Source organism: Oncorhynchus keta, chromosome 14, assembly GCF_023373465.1.
Source record: "Oncorhynchus keta strain PuntledgeMale-10-30-2019 chromosome 14, Oket_V2, whole genome shotgun sequence".
Lineage (NCBI taxonomy): Eukaryota > Metazoa > Chordata > Actinopteri > Salmoniformes > Salmonidae > Oncorhynchus > Oncorhynchus keta.
In genome coordinates this window covers 30,566,943-30,583,538 of record NC_068434.1, presented here as the reverse complement: position 1 = coordinate 30,583,538, position 16,596 = coordinate 30,566,943, and the positions used below count along the sequence as shown (strand labels likewise).

At 44.6% G+C, this 16,596-nt stretch overlaps 1 protein-coding gene across 2 annotated transcripts; it reads left to right on the top strand.

Moving 5' to 3' along the window:
• The first annotated feature begins 917 nt into the window (after nt 1-917).
• LOC118393195 (glutamine--fructose-6-phosphate aminotransferase [isomerizing] 1-like) lies at nt 918-15,476 on the top strand. 2 transcript variants are annotated; one of them, XM_035785617.2, is made up of 19 exons: nt 918-1,018; nt 3,882-3,989; nt 4,318-4,425; nt 4,595-4,720; nt 4,881-4,939; nt 5,044-5,178; nt 5,270-5,331; nt 5,443-5,522; nt 5,620-5,734; nt 5,911-6,074; nt 7,230-7,325; nt 7,506-7,603; nt 7,794-7,914; nt 8,208-8,365; nt 12,439-12,553; nt 13,249-13,376; nt 13,933-14,100; nt 14,613-14,774; nt 14,895-15,476. In XM_035785617.2, exons 1-19 carry the CDS (start codon nt 1,012-1,014, stop codon nt 14,937-14,939), a joined length of 2,055 nt encoding a protein of 684 aa, XP_035641510.1. In that variant the 5' UTR covers nt 918-1,011; the 3' UTR covers nt 14,940-15,476. The 2 variants fall into 2 exon arrangements, with proteins under 2 accessions (XP_035641510.1, XP_035641511.1); XM_035785618.2 differs by lacking the exon at nt 5,044-5,178 and having other exon boundaries at nt 969-1,018.
• Nucleotides 15,477-16,596: the final 1,120 nt, after the last annotated feature.

Below are 16,596 nucleotides of genomic sequence, written 5' to 3'. Positions count from 1 at the left end.
GTCCTAATCCAGGCACTTGTCATCTCCCGTCTGGATTACTGCAACTCGCTGTTGGCTGGGCTCCCTGCCTGTGCCATTAAACCCCTACAACTCATCCAGAACGCCGCAGCCCGTCTGGTGTTCAACCTTCCCAAGTTCTCTCACGTCACCCCGCTCCTCCGCTCTCTCCACTGGCTTCCAGTTGAAGCTCGCATCCGCTACAAGACCATTGTGCTTGCCTACGGAGCTGTGAGGGAACGGCACCTCAGTACCTCCAGGCTCTGATCAGGCCCTACACCCAAACAAGGGCACTGCGTTCATCCACCTCTGGCCTGCTCGCCTCCCTACCACTGAGGAAGTACAGTTCCCGCTCAGCCCAGTCAAAACGGTTCGCTGCTCTGGCTCCCCAATGGTGGAACACACTCCCTCACGACGCCAGGATAGCGGAGTCAATCACCACCTTCCGGAGACACCTGAAACCCCACCTCTTTAAGGAATACCTAGGATAGGATAAAGTAATCCTTCTCACCCCCTTAAAAGATTTAGATGCACTATTGTAAAGTGGCTGTTCCACTGGATGTCATAAGGTGAATGCACCAATTTGTAAGTCGCTCTGGATAAGAGCGTCTGCTAAATGACTTAAATGTAAATGTAATACAAGAACAAATTAATACATTGAAGTATCTGAGTATTCCGAAATAGTCACCTGATGCTTGTTAGGTAAACGATATAAGGAAAATGAGAATAGCATGGCTGAAACCAACAATCTGTTCCTTCTGGTGAGATTCTGGGGAGAAATACTTTCCATCTTCTCACTTGCGCCCATGGATATCCTATCTCCATCCTCCTGCTACGTGAGTGCGTCGGAGGTAAAAATCGGGATTGACAGCCGTTGCACCAATAAGGGAAGCCTGCTGAGGCTTCTTGGATCCCATTCAGTGGATTTAAAGGGGGCGGGACCATCTGACTCATCAGATGAGGAACTGAGCTGAGCCTGGTGTAAACTAGCTGGTTTGCAAGAGAAGCGCTGACATGTGTGGTAAGTAACGTTAGCTAGATATAATAAATGAAATAGGTGTACATTTGCAACGGTTTACACATGCAATTTGTGAGATTAACACAGAACTGGTTTTGGGGAGATGTCAATGTTTTCAGTCAGACAGCTGAGCTTCCATCTAAAGAAAGAGAACTTAGTTTGTTTGCCAGACAAAACAAATTACTATCATCCAATTATTGAGTTCATATCTTTTAAGTGAACTTGTAAATGGGCTAGATCAGATGTTTTATAGCTAACAATGTTATCAGACAAATTGTCATGAGGGCGACTAAGCGTTTTGATGTGTATAAACCGTGTGCTACACACCCATTTCCAATAAGTACCTAGCTAACTTAGCGTAGCTAGCTAACGTTAACTAGCCAGCTAGCCATTGTTAGCTACTTGATTGACAGTTTATCGCTCCATAATTCCTCTCATTGATGTTACCGTATGTCACGTTATACTCTATACTTGGATTCATTAGCGACCATTGGCTAACTACCCTTCTTTTCATCAGGTTACATACTAGCTTGCTACAGGACTGACAGAACGCACGCACGGCGCAAAGTTTCATTCCTTGCTAGAATATAGACCACTACTGGTAATGATGATAGACTGTGATTATTCCACATCGATTCGAATGATGTAGGGGGATTTAAAATGATGGGAAGCTGTGTTTACTTTTCTAACCTGTCAATGTCTGAATATTAGAATAATGATGGATTCGTTCTCCCCTCATCTCTCATCTGCTGACTCTACAACAAGTTCCTGAAGCGCCCAGCTCTGTTTTGAAAAGCCAGCCAGAACCAGTATAAATAGTGTGGTAGATTCGCTTTTTAAGGGTGGTGGGAACTTAGCACGCTGAACTCCATTAGTAGAAGAGACAATCAGACACTGTCGTCTCCGTCAGAAAAATTCCCCAAATAGATGCTCCTTATACTGAACTGCTGCAGGCTAATTCCTAAGGAAATAATGGTTATATATATATATATATCCCCCCTTCCTCGATCCTCCCCTTCTTCGGTCCTCCCCCGCTACCTTCTAAGACCCCCCCCGCTACCTTCCTCGATCCTCCCCCGCTACCTTCGATCATCCCCCCCGCTACCTTCTTCGATCCTCCCCCCGCTACCCCCGCTACCTTCCTCGATCCTCCCCCGCTACCTTCCTCTCGATCCTCCCCCGCTACCTTCCTCGGTCCTCCCCCCGCTACCTTCCTCGGTCCCCTCCCCCCTCTCCGCCTACTTCCTCGGTTTTCCCTCCCTCCCCGCTGCCCTCATCGGTCCCCCGCTACCATCCTCGATTTCCCCATGTGCCAGTCTGCTCTCAATGGATGCTCTGTTGCACTGTTTCCTTTGCAGTGCCTCTACATAGTCATTATTTTATCACCGCCCCTTTATATCCTCTTCTAATTGGAAATTTGTCATTGATTATTGTTTTATCCTAAGAATAGCTATTGTCTCTTAGCCTTCATTATTTAGGTTTGTTTATTTTGACTAGTTTGTTGAAGCTTTATGCCATTGTTCTATCTGTGAGCTTATGTGGGTGAAGAAAATGGGGCAGGGCAAAGGAAATAGGCTTATCAAATTGTATTGGTCACATGCGTGGAATACAACAGGTGTTGGTAGACCTTACAGTGAAATTCTTACTTACAAGCCCTTAACCAACAATGCAGTTAAGAAAAAATAAGTGTGAAGAAAGTATTTACTAAATAAGCTGACATTTTTTAAATGGCTAAATAAAATTTTAAAGAACAACAATAAAATAACAGTAGCGATGCTATATACAGGGGGTACCGGTACAGAGTCAATGTGCAGGGGCACCGGTTATTTGAGGTAATCTGTATATTTAGGTAGAGTTAAAGTGACTATGCATAGATAATAAACCGAGAGTAGCAGCAGCGTAAAACTGGGGGGGCTTGGGGTAGAAGCCTTTTGGACCTAGACTTGGCGCTCCGGTACCGCTTGCCGTGTGGTAGCAGAGAGAACAGTCTATGACTAGAGTGGCTGGAGTCTTTAGCAGTTTTTAGGACCTTCCTCTGACACCGCCTGGTATATAGATCCTGGATGGCAGGAAACTTGGCCCCAATGATGTACTGGGCTGTCCGCACTACCCTCTAGAGCCTTGCGGTTGGAGGCCGAGCAGTTGCCATACCAGGTGGTGATGGTATGTAGGCCAACCTCTGTTCAGCCAGGCATGTCTGTAATAAATGGCACTGTTTTCATTTGGTATCAGTCTTCTCAGATGAGTTCTGAATTGCACAAAAGCATAGCCTAGAGCACCTGATCCTTCTGTCAGCATATTGCCCCAACACTAGAACACCCTGTTCCACTGTGTCTCCCACTGTCCATTTCTCAAGGTGACTTCCCTGTTTCATGTAAAAACTGCAGATAACATTCACGGGCAGGCTGTGCCCTCAGGAACAGATGGGTGTGTGAACTACTCCGTAGTTACACACAGAACCATTGTTTCCAATTCCTATATGATGATAAATGGCACCAGAGCATTTTTAAATGTTTTACTTGTGTTAACGTTTGAAACTTTTCACGTGTAGAAATCCTTGGGGAAGCTGTTGCTGTGAATTGAAGTGAGCCAATAATTGAACTGCCTGCAGATTACATCAGCTAGGCTAGCTAGCCAATGGAATCTTCAGCGTTTCTGACACAACCTGCATATATGAACAGAAAGCATACATGCTTTATTTGGTCTCTATTGACCTAATCACAGACCACCAAAAGCAAACGGTAATACCCACTATTAGGATTTGTTCACTTAATCCCTTAAAAGTGTTGTAGTGAAATTCCTTTGTTGCAAATCATTGTTTGACTTCCTAGTTGAAATCTGTCTCCCTGTTCCTTCCTTCTGTCAGGAATCTTTGCCTATCTGAACTACCATGTGCCACGGACTCGCCGGGAGATCCTGGAGATCCTCCTCAAAGGCCTGCTTCGTCTGGAGTACCGTGGCTATGACTCTGCCGGTGAGATGAGACGGCTTGTCTCAAAACACTGTCTGTGTCGGTCTGTCTGCATGTTAATTAGGTGCCTTTCCCTCTCACTGTAGGCAGGCGTCAGTTATTCTGCTTATCTACAGGAGTCATGTTTTTGTTCTCTCTCCTAACATTAAGAACAATGACTCTCCATTGGCCTCACTGTATGCCCTTGTCTTGAGCAGGCCTGTCAATCTAATCACGCTTACATTGATGCTCTGTCTGTTATCAAACTGTAGCATGTGTAAGATAACTGCTACAAAATCACACAACAGAGGCATATTTGTGTACTCTGTAGCAATAAGACTATTTTTACCAGGTGTTGGAATTGATGGAGGGAACGGCAAGGAATGGGAGGCCAATGCCCGGTCTATTCAGCTGATCAAGCAGTCGGGAAAAGTGAAGGCTCTTGACGATGAGCTCACAAGTAAGACTTATACCCGTTGTCAGCAGTAAGGATGTTTAATGAGTAGATAAGTGGATTGTACAGAAATAAACATGTCTACAATACCAATGACTCAAACCTACTTTATTTTGGGCACATATCAGTTGATTTTGAGGCTTGCCTTTCAACAGTGTTTGTGTTGGTCCCACAGAGCAGCAGGACATGGACATGGACGTGGAGTTTGATGTCCACCTTGGCATCGCCCACACTCGCTGGGCTACCCATGGTGCCCCCAGCCCTGTCAACAGCCACCCACAAAGGTCTGACAAGAGCAACGGTCAGTACCATAGACATTTCTTAAACTTGTAGGACTATTAGGGCCTCTTTCCTGTATAGGCATCACATTCTGCTAGATGTAGTGGTCTCACGTTGACTGACTATATAGAGAGTAATGAGGAACGTTTATTATTATTAATGTGTATTATAATTTTTTTTAGAGTTCATTGTCATTCATAATGGAATTATCACAAACTACAAAGACCTGCAGAAATTCCTGGTGAGCAAAGCAACATTTCAACATTTTTCCCAAGGCAGTCGGTTTCTTTCATTAGCCAAGGCTATCAGCGAGATTTCCATGACTGACTCTCTCCCATTCCACAGGAGAGCAAGGGTTATGAGTTTGAGTCTGAGACTGACACAGAGACCATTGCCAAGCTGGTAAAGTACATGTATGACAACCGTGAGAGTGAAGACCTCAGCTTTGCTACTCTGGTGGAGAGAGTGACCCAGCAGCTGGTAGGAGCCTGTTCATCTACAGAGCAGACTGTCCAGAAACAAGGCCCTCTGACCTGTCTTGTGATTAATATGGTTTATTCTGGTCTCCTAGGAAGGAGCGTTTGTCCTGGTCTTCAAGAGTGTCCATTACCCAGGAGAGGCTGTAGGCACCCGGTACACTGCTACTGCATTTCTACATACTCCTTGAGTTGTAAAGGAATAATATCCATTAAACATGCATCTTTTAATTTGATGTCATCATTGTACTTGTTTATATGTAAATAGGAGGGGAGGTCCTCTGCTTATTGGGGTGAAAAGTGACCACAAGCTGTCCACAGATCACATTCCTATCCTGTACCGATCATGTAAGTTATTAGTTAACTGCTCTCTATCAGTGAGTCAGAATGGAATATGAGCAGCCGGGAGCTGTTTTATGTCTAGTACACTACTGTATCTCCCCAGCTGGTAAGGACAAGAAGGGCTGCCCCACCCTGCCTAGGATGGAGCAGGACACCTGCCACACGCTCTTCGCTGAGGAAAAGAAGTCTGTGGAGTACTACTTTGCCTCTGATGCCAGGTCAGACTCCTCACCTAGTTGTTCTCTATATTACTCATATCCCACTCATGCAACGTTAGATAAACTGTACTTTTAGAATCAGTCTAGACAATTGTTTGGTGACTGTTTTCTCCTAGGAAAGTAGGAATTAACAACATCATTAACTTGGATTCACTGTTGCTCCGTTGTCCTGGCAGCGCGGTGATTGAGCACACCAACCGTGTGATCTTCCTGGAGGATGATGACGTGGCAGCAGTGACGTCCGGACGGCTCACCATCCACCGCATCAAGCGTACAGCCGGAGACCACCCTGCCCGCGCCATCCAGACCCTGCAGATGGAGCTGCAGCAGATCATGAAGGGTGAGGGGGAGGGTAAGGGCTGGGGGTACAGCACTGTCATGGGTCAACCCTCTGTAAAGATGTTGATGGTGCTACTAGGACTTTGAGAACCCAAGAATGGCTAGAATTGCTGATTTATCTTTGGCAATACAGTCAGAATAATTTCACTATACAAGGGTCATATTTACTGGGGGCGGCATAATGCAACAGGAATTATTCATTTAAAAAACGAATTGTTAAATAATACTTTTTCTTGTTAAACTTGACTCTGTAAACTGATAATGTTAGCTAGCTGGAGTGGTCATGTTAGCTGGTCCTGCTGTTGGGCACACTTGTTGCCGTATCACCATGTAGGCTACATTTTCTACTGTAATTGGTCAATAACGATGGCAGTGCTTGAAAAATGGAGCATAATCCTATTTTCTCCACCGTGGCTGAGTGGCAGCCACAGGCACACCTTTAATATCAAATGCGCGCGAGCACACACCACGCGTACACAGCCAGGTGTTTATGGGGTTGCCTGGCTGACATCAAAGGTACTTTAGGGGCTCAGACACCCTGGCCCCAGCATGGAGATCACATCAATCACCAATGTAGAGTAAAGTACCTGGGTTATTAGCAAGACTTTATATTGAGCTTGCTGCTCCACATGTCTCCAGCAGAGGGTGCTAATACACTACCAGTCAGTTTTAGGAGACAAGCCTTTGTGGTCCTATCATTAAAGCCTCTGCCTCCATCGCTCTCTCCTCAGCCTCGATTCCAGGAGCTCTGCTGAAATAAACTTAATTCATATGACCTAAATTTCTGTCTCCGCAGAGGTGGGCTGCAAAACCCTCTCGTATTTCATTGTCACAAAGGGCCGTGTGAGGCAACAACAATCTCCCTGTAGGCTCTTGCTTATTTTATTTAGTCAAGACATGCCTGATAAATGTCTGTATTAAAGAGCAAGATCATTCCTGTCATTTATCTCCTGTGTTATTTACCTCCCAACAGCAATAAAAGACTGAATTAGAGCACTAAACAACATGTTTTCCAGACTGGCTTCCTTTTAGTAGTAATTATGCGTCAACAGTAACCTTTACAAAATGCCTAACACTTTATAAAAATGCAAAGTCAACAGGCTTTAAGTGATGTTGTTGAGGACTCTGATCTAATGTTTTTTGGAACATTTTTCAGGGAACTACAGCTCCTTTATGCAGAAGGAGATATTTGAACAGCCAGAGTCTGTGGTCAACACCATGAGAGGAAGGGTCAACTTCAATGACAACACAGGTGAGATGACCTTTCCTGTGTAATAGTCAAGTCACAAAACACTCCAATTTGCTGCACACTATGCCCCTCTCATGTCTGTCATTATACCCATCAAGGTGGTATCCTCATGATCAATATCTATCTGAATACATACCAAGAAAAGGGACATGATCACTGTATTTAGATTGTTTGTATCCTTAGTAACCCTGGGTGGACTGAAGGATCATATTAAAGAGATCCAGAGGTGTCGACGGCTCATCCTCATCGCCTGTGGCACCAGCTACCATGCTGGGGTGGCGGTGAGTAACTGATGGCCTTTTCTATAAGGCAGGAATGATATCACCAGCATAAAATGGAGTCAACTGGAGCCTAAGGCTCCAAGATAGGGAAAAACAAGGACACGAGTAAGTTCTTACTCTGGTTTGTACATGGAAACATGTTTTTCAGTGTGGATGTCATGTGTGATCCAGTGCGGTTCTTTCCCCACAGACTCGCCAGGTACTGGAGGAGTTGACAGAGCTGCCTGTTATGGTGGAGCTGGCCAGCGACTTCCTGGATAGAAACACACCAGTGTTCCGTGACGACGTCTGCTTCTTCATCAGCCAATCAGGTGGGAGGATTGCTATCTCCTCAAGGACCTGAACATTGCTTCTTTGTCTGTACTCATTTCCCCACACAATACAGCTTCAGCAATGTCTCATACAAGTACATGCTCAGCCCAATGACAATGCACACAGACCAATTGCTTTCGCTCTTCATGTATTGATGCTGAACGTAAAGACCTGATGATATCAGTTATTGCGGCCTATAAAATTTGATATTGTATTCAGTATATGCACATAGTCCAACCTGTTCCAGTATCTATCCTGAGTGCTGATTTGCATTGCTACCTTTTGTGTGCAGGCGAGACAGCAGACAGCCTGATGGCCCTGCGCTACTGTAAGGAGAGAGGAGCCCTGACTGTGGGTGTCACCAACACAGTGGGCAGCTCCATCTCCAGAGAGACAGACTGTGGGGTGCACATCAACGCTGGGCCAGAGATAGGAGTGGCCAGCACCAAGGTGAAGGGACCGGCTCGCTGCTGCTCTGTGTAGCACTTCTCCTGACTGGTTCTTTTCCCATACTGACTCGCGTAGTGTACTGTCCTGTAGACACTCGGCTGTTGGAACAGGAGACCTTCCATTCACCATACTCTGCTCTCTCAACTTCTTTTACTTCTGTGGTGGGTGGAAAAAATTCCCTTCAGGATAGCCTATTAGGGTGGGGGAATTCCTCCTGTCCCTCTCCAGAGTGTTTCAGTTGGTCAGACTGCAGTAGGGTTGTTGGAGATTAATGGAATGGTCTCCTTCCTAATTAGGCGGCGCGGCGTTACGAAGTCCAGAGGCAGCTTCGCTTTGGCTTGGTCTATGTAATCACCCGTGTATACTTATTATTGCAAGGACATGAGGTTCACGCCAATATGCTTTGCTGGTGGTATCTGTATAGTTAAGGCAAACCCTGAAGCACTTGGGTGCTAATTTCAATACATAGAACATGTGGTTAACCCCTCTCTCCCTTGAAATGAGAACTTCATCTGAAATTAGTGTCTGGATCCCTTTGTAAGAGGTTATTTAAACTGCTATATTCCACTGCTCTACAGAGAACCCATAGTGCCTGATATTCTCATCTTTATTCTTGTAAAAAGTAAGGATCCATGGTTTCCCTCTACTATGAGCACTGATCCTACAGATTGCCAGAGTGGGGTTGCAGATGACTGGAGTGAGTTCCACTCAGCAGCTGAGGAGGGTGGGGGGGGGTAGTAGAAAGAGTCTGGTCCCTCCCTGCTCTGGCTCTCGGGCTTGGCTCAGGGACCCTCCGGCAGCTCCAAGGCCCCGGCACAGCGCAGAAAGCCTGGCGAGCACGCCTCAACGACGCTGTCCTTTACTGCTTGTCTGGCCCACGCACAGCACATCAGAGGACATTATGTATTTCACCCTCTGCTCAATACACGCTCCTGCTGACTCCGTTTTGTATCGTTTCATAATATTATTCAGATGAACCTTCTGGGGGACATTAAACTGGATGACTCTGGTGATGTCTGTCTTGTTTTCAGAATTGGGGCTCTCCGCAACTATGCCTGCTAAACAAGGTCAGGGAGAATGAAGGGGATTGCTGGAGTTGAGACGGCACCGCGTCTTGAATACGCTTCTCCCCCTTAGCCAAACAATAGATATTGAGGGAGGGAATGTAAGCAAATGAGAGCCATCTGTGGTCTTTGTCTGAATTGAACCTGGCTCATGCTTGTACCCTTATATTAAAAATAAAAATAACTGCTCATCATGCCGTATTGCCTGAGGATGATGTGTGGCACATTTGAGGCCTCTCAGGGACATGGTTTAGTCAGTGTGTTTTCACAGGCTAGCGTGCGCCTCTGTCCTCTTGACATTCTGGATGGAGTGATGGGTTTTAACAGGATTAAATGCACTGCCACAAATCTGAGTGGATAGCTAGGACTGTCAGTTGTGAGGGACTGTGGTTCCAGTGCTGTCAAGGAAAATAGCTGTGTGACGGTTTTACAACCATGCCTTTGGCAGCCCTTCTTACGTCAGCTGATGTCACAAAGTGCTGTACAGAAACTAGAGGTTGACTGATTATGATTTTTCAACGCCGATACCGATTATTGGAGGACCAGAAAAAGCCGACGCCGATTTTGTCTTCATTTATTTGTAATAATGACAATTACAACAATACTGAATGAACACTTATTTTAACTTAATAATACATCAATAAAATCAATTGAACCTCAAATATTTAATGAAACATGTTCAATTTGGTTTCAAAAATTGCTCAGAACATATGAAAGATGGTGGTTCCTTTTAACATGAGTCTTCAATATTCCCAGGTAAGAAGTTTTAGGTTGTAGTTATTATAGGACTATTTCCCTCTATACCATTTGTATTTCATATACCTTTGACTATTGGATGTTCTTATAGGCACTTTAGTATTGACAGTGTAACAGTATAGCATCCGTCCCTCTCCTCGCCCCTACCTGGGCTCGAACCAAGAACACATCAACAATAGCCATCCTCGAAGCATCGTTACCCATCACTCCACAAAAGCCGCTGCCCTTGCAGAGAAAGGGGAACAACTACTTCAAGGTCTCAGAGCGAGTGACGTCCCGATTGTAACGCTATTAGCGCGCACCCCGCTAACTAGCTAGACATTTCACATCGGTTACACCAACCTAATCTCGGGAGTTGATAGGCTTCAAGTCATAAACAGCTCAATACTTGAAGCACAGCGAAGAGCTGCTGGCAAACACAGGAAAGTGCTGTTTGAATTCATTCTTACGAGCCTGCGGCTGCTTACCACCGCTCTTTCAGACTGCTATATCAAATCATAGACTTAATTATAACATAACACACAGAAATACGAGCCTTAGGTCATTAATATGGTCAAATCTGGAAACTATCATTTCGAAAACGAAACATTTATTCTTTCAGTGAAATACGGAACCGTTCCGTATTTTATCTAACCGGTGGCATCCATATGTCTTAAATATTCCTGTTACATTGCACAACTTTCAATGTTCTGTCATAATTACGTAAAATTCTGGCAAATTAGTCCGCAACGAGCCAGGCGGCCCAAACTGCTGCATATACCCTGACTCTGTTGCACAGAACGCAAGAGAAGTGACACAATTTTCCTAGTTAAAATAAATTCATGTTAGCAGGCAATATTAACAAAATATGCAGGTTTAAAAATATATACTTGTGTATTGATTTTAAAGAAAGGCATTGATGTTTATGGTTAGGTACACATTGGTGCAGCGACAGTGCTTTTTTTCGCGAATGCGCTTGTTAAATCACAGTAGGCTAAGATTCAATGATAAATTAACAGGCACCGCATCGATTACATGCAACGCAGGACAAGCTAGATAAACTAGTAATATCATCAACCGTGTGTAGTTAACTAGTGATTTATGTTAAGATTGTTTTTTTATAAGATACGTTTAATGCTAGCTAGCACCTTACCTTGGCTTCTTGCTGCACTCGCATAACAGGTAGTCAGCCTGCCACGCAGTCTCCTCGTGGAGGGCAATGTAATCGGCCATGATCAGTGTCCAAAAATGCAGATTACCGATTGTCATTCCTGATTAATCGGTCGACCTCTAACAGAAACCCAGCCTTAAACCCCAAAAGGCAAGCAATGCAGGTGTAGAAGCTATTACGACCGAGTCCAGTAGGTCCGTCAAATGGCTTGGGCTCTTGAAGAACGTTGATTTTTCTTAAATGTAATGTAATGATTTTTAGAAATCCTAAACTGGTACGGAGAGCCTTCTAACATATGTGTGAGTGGTGGTGATACTTTTCAGAAGCATGAAAAACAAGCGCATCATGGTTCTACTTCTACTGTAGTTGGGGCTGACTGTTTCTTTGCTGTTTTGTTAGTAATAATAATTTGGTGGGGGCTTATACTTGTGCAATTGAAATGTATTTTTTTTTGCAGATCCCAACTCCCCCTTAGACACCCTCGGGTGTGGGATTATGGCCAAGGTCTGCCATTTTATAAACGGTGGCCCTGGAGCAATTAGGGTTAAGTGCCTTGCTCAAGGGCGCATAGACAGATGTTTCACATTGTTGGCTCTGGGACTCAAACTAGCGACCTTTCGGTGACTGTCCCAAAACTCTAACTGCTAGGCTACCTCCTGCCCTAGTGTCTTATTGTCAGGGGATGTGTTCATCTGTAGTGTTGCCAGATTGTGTCCTCATAAGACTGTGCTAGCTCTCTCCTGTCCTGCAATAGAGGCCCGATCTGTGTCCAACCCATCCTGCAGCCCAGCTGCTCCACTTCTCATCTGTTGCACATTATTACTGTGGAGCTGGCAAACAGAGCAGCCGGACAAGCCTCTTCTCCAATAACTGTACTGCAAAGTAACCTTGGGATCAGGCAACCCAGGCCCTTTGCTAAACGAAGGGTTCTGCTGTCTCTGGCCCAGGATGGAGAGAGGGAAGACTATGATTCCTTTTGTTTAGAACCAGAAGAGAGAAGAGCATCTAGGAGACACCTGGGACCTCTGTGTTCTGTACTGTCTGCTTCTTGCTGGAGCATTAATAAGCATGCATTATGTCTGGCTGTGTCTGTTGTTTTGCAGGCCTACACCAGTCAATTTGTGGCTCTGATCATGTTTGCGCTGTTGATGTGCGACGACAGGATTTCCATGCAGCCACGGCGACGTGAGATCATCCAGGGCCTGAGAGTTCTGCCAGGTAGACCAGACCCTACACACATCTACCAAGACATTGCACTGTGCTGTTAATGACCATAAACCTTTATGTGATGCTCAAAGGGATGTGTAGATTATTCGACACACTGACCTGCTGTAGTATAGACCGCAGTAAGTAATGGTCACAGTCAGCGCAGCCAGAGCGAGGGATGGGAAAGCAGAGGCCTGTAGTGGGTCTCCTCGGTCTGTCCTATTGCTCCAACTGGACTGTTTTTGTTTGAACAATATGCATTGTCAGAGAGCTAATGCAATGACTGTGCTGTGGTGGTATCCTTAGAGAGGGAACGAGAGTGTACAGTGGGGAGGCTTCAGCAGCTGGGTCTGTCCTGACTGTTTGCCTTGACACACTCCTCTGGACCCAAAGCCTTATGTTAAATGTTCTCCCTCTCCCTGACCCAACCCCCCCATTGACCCCAGTCTCCAGGACCTGTTAACATTGGTCTGCTGATCTGTAATAGGATGGGTGTTACTGTATTGTCTTTCATCCAGGAGTTTGGTTTGATGACATTGATTTTTCTGACATGTTGTTCTCCCAAATGTACCGACCAATTGAAGAGGAATATTTTGTAGGGGGTTATCTCATTTCATAACCTTGGACTAAGATTACTCATTGTTTTCCTCTTTGTACCTGTCTCGCTATGTGTTTACCTGCTGCTCCCCCCCCCCCCTCTGTGTCAGATCTGATAAAGGAGGTGCTTAGTCTGGATGATGAGATCCAGAGGCTGGCAGCAGAGCTGTACCAGCAGAAGAGTGTTCTCATCATGGGCCGAGGCTACCACTATGCCACCTGCCTGGAGGGAGCACTGGTCAGCATGCCCACCTCGATCTCCGCCTCCTGAAACTTAACGTTGTCTCTTCAGAACTATTCTACAGGAATCTCCACTCCACTCACAGATTATGATCCGTGTGTTAAGATACTTCAGGAGAAGATTGGCCCAGAGTCGTTTCACTTTCCAATAGCCCACAATAATTGTTCTGCCTCAGCCTCGCGCAAGACCTAATGGAGTCTAGCCTGCTGGAATTGTGTTTTTAATCACAGCAACTAATTAGACTGATTTAGAAATGTCTCTCTGCATAATTGCAACCACACTCCACACTATTTAGGGATTCTTCAAGTTCTGTTGACTGCCAATCCTCCAGTATCTGAGGCACACAGTGTTTGGTCAGGGTGCTGTGCTCCTGGATCTGATCTAGTGTTCCCTGGCCAGTCTACTGTTCCCTTTAGAATTTAAGAAGATAAGATATACATACTCAACTTATGTTGTGTTGGCATGGTGTTTTTCTGAGGTTGTGTGTCCCTCAATGTGTATGGGAATGTGGTTTCCTATCTGAATGAGGTGTTGGGTGTGTCGCTCTCTCCAGAAAATCAAGGAGATCACATACATGCACTCAGAGGGCATCCTGGCCGGGGAGCTGAAGCACGGGCCTCTGGCCCTAGTCGACAAACTCATGCCCGTCATCATGATCATCATGAGAGACCACACCTACACCAAGTGTCAGAATGCACTGCAGCAGGTGGTGGCCCGTGCGGTAAGAACTGATGCACGATATCTCAACACCATTTAGCTTTCCACCCCATCAACTGTTGAAAGGTTGGAACCACAGTAAACCATTGCCAATGATGTTATCTGGTTGTTAAACTCACTTTTCAATAAACATTTTGTTTTCTGGTAGTGATATGTCTGCTAGCTGTTGTAGTGACCACCTACCTCCCAGGTTAAAAAGAAATATAACAACTCCAAGACATGGATATTAAGTGCTTCATGCACACATACTTTACACATTAGATTTGTTTTCACAATGCAGTAATATCAAATGGTCCTCACATTCACCACAAAGTGCAAGGGAGGAGTTATTTTCTACATGACATCACCACTCTCACTAATCTACCACAGATGTGGACCTAAGCTTTGGGTTTGAGACATGAGTCAACAAAGCTATTATTCAAGGAAGGACCAAAGTTTCACATTTCAACACAACTCCAGGTTAAAGGTTATGACAATGTTGTGCTAGAAGCATAATGCCTTTTGTTTGGTTTACAGGGCCGACCCATCGTGATCTGTGACAAAGATGACTACGAGACTGCCAAGAGCTCGAGCCGCACCATCAAAGTGCCGCACTGTGTGGACTGTCTGCAGGGCATCCTGAGTGTCATCCCCCTGCAGCTGCTCTCCTTCCACCTGGCTGTGCTCAGGGGCTTTGACGTGAGTACTGCACTGTCACTGAGTTGGATTCTTACTGTAGGCATTCATAATGGGGAGCTAATTTCTTAGGGTTGTTTCTTGGTAAATGTAGAAATGTCTGCCTCTTCTCTTCCAATACAGGTGGATTGCCCAAGGAACCTGGCCAAGTCTGTGACTGTAGAGTGAAACGCGTCCTTTTGAAGATCCAAAAACCCATTTCAGAAACTTTCCTGTTTTGTGTCATTGCTCTTTTTAATGCAATTGTTACTCTGGTACACTAAACATGTACTGTATCTGTCTCTTTTCTCAAAACACACATCTGAAGACATTGTTACATCATGATTTTTTTTGGGGGTCAGTGGTGGGAAGGGTTGGCAGTAAATGTTGGCATTTGGGTGCTACCATGGGTTACTGGACTGTAGGCAGTTAATGATCCAACTGAAGAAAAGACTGAGCTGTATCCATTTTGGATGATACACAACAGTGCTCATAACTTAAATGTTGGATACTTGCTGCTGGTTTTACATTTAATTCAGCTGTTGTCAAGAGTCTGCACATGAAAATCTTACTGAAGTTACTGGTTATTTTGGTGTTTCATTGGTGCAATAATTTGGTCTGTTGAGATCTGTTTTCTTTGGCAGCTAGAGAAACATCTGTCGTTTGAAATGTTTATCTGTTACGCTTGTGTGTGTTGAGTAAATTATTAAAGGTGCAGTTAAGTCACATCCTTTATTTTTAAACACAGATAGAAATGACACATTGTGAAAATGAAAACACCCTTTTTGGGAAATAATGCCTGGAATTTCAGTTTGTACAGGTGAGCTGGAACCTTTTACCCACATCACGATCTGATTTATAATAGAGCAATTACTGTTTATCTGGTTAAGGGGTGGGCTCTAGACCAGCCAATCAGATATATAAATGCCCACACGATCAGACTTAGCATTTCAAGGGCCAATGGAGGCTCAGGGACGTAAATGATAAATGTGATTTTCATTAAGTACATTGTCTAATAAATCAGTGATTGATTTAAAGCATGGGTGCTTTAAATGTTTGAGCTATGGGCCTGACTACATCGGAAGTGCTTCCAAGAAGGTGTCGTAAGTCATGCTTTAGTCTACTGACCTGTTCCAGAGACCATTGAGAACTCTCCATTGTTATACTCAAAATAATAATAATATAATAATATATGCCATTTAGCTGACGCTTTTATCCAAAGCGACTTACAGTCATGTGTGCATACATTCTACGTATGGGTGGTCCCGGGAATTGAACCCACTACCCTGGCGTTACAAGCGCCATGCTCTACCAACTGAGCCACATTTTTGTCTCCTATGCAAGTTTTGAAGGTGTTAAGGGCAATATGAAACTTGCTACAGACTTGCTTGTGTTCACTACTGTGCACCTATTTGTTTTGAATCATTGGTTAGGTTACAAAAGCAACTTGACAATGATTCACTTGTGTTTTGACAGACCTATAGGAGGGTTAAACTCTTGCTTAAACCAAGTTGGTCGTCTGCATAATTGACTGTCCTGGCATAATCATGCGTCCAGTAAAATTCTAAGTCAATCAATTTCCTGAAGATGGACAATGAAGACTAGTGGACCAATGATCAACATTCATTACTCTGTAGGCATATGTTACTAGCATTGTGACTTGATGACAGTTTAGCAATATTCAAATCTTCTGTTCTTGTTGTCCCATTTTTTTTGTTGCTTTGTTACCCGGGCTCAGTTTGGGTCTCTGTTTTACAATAACTCCTTTTACAAGAGAAATGGAGTTGCTGATGAGTGTAATATGCACCAAGGTTTTGTCAACCCATGCCCTGCCACCATACCAATT

Coding starts and splice junctions, on each gene's coding strand:
- LOC118393195 (XM_035785617.2), top strand. Junction 4,940..5,043: donor AAGACCTGCAGAAATTCCTG/GTGAGCAAAGCA, acceptor CCCATTCCACAG/GAGAGCAAGGGTTATGAGTT. Junction 8,366..12,438: donor TAGGAGTGGCCAGCACCAAG/GTGAAGGGACCG, acceptor GTTGTTTTGCAG/GCCTACACCAGTCAATTTGT.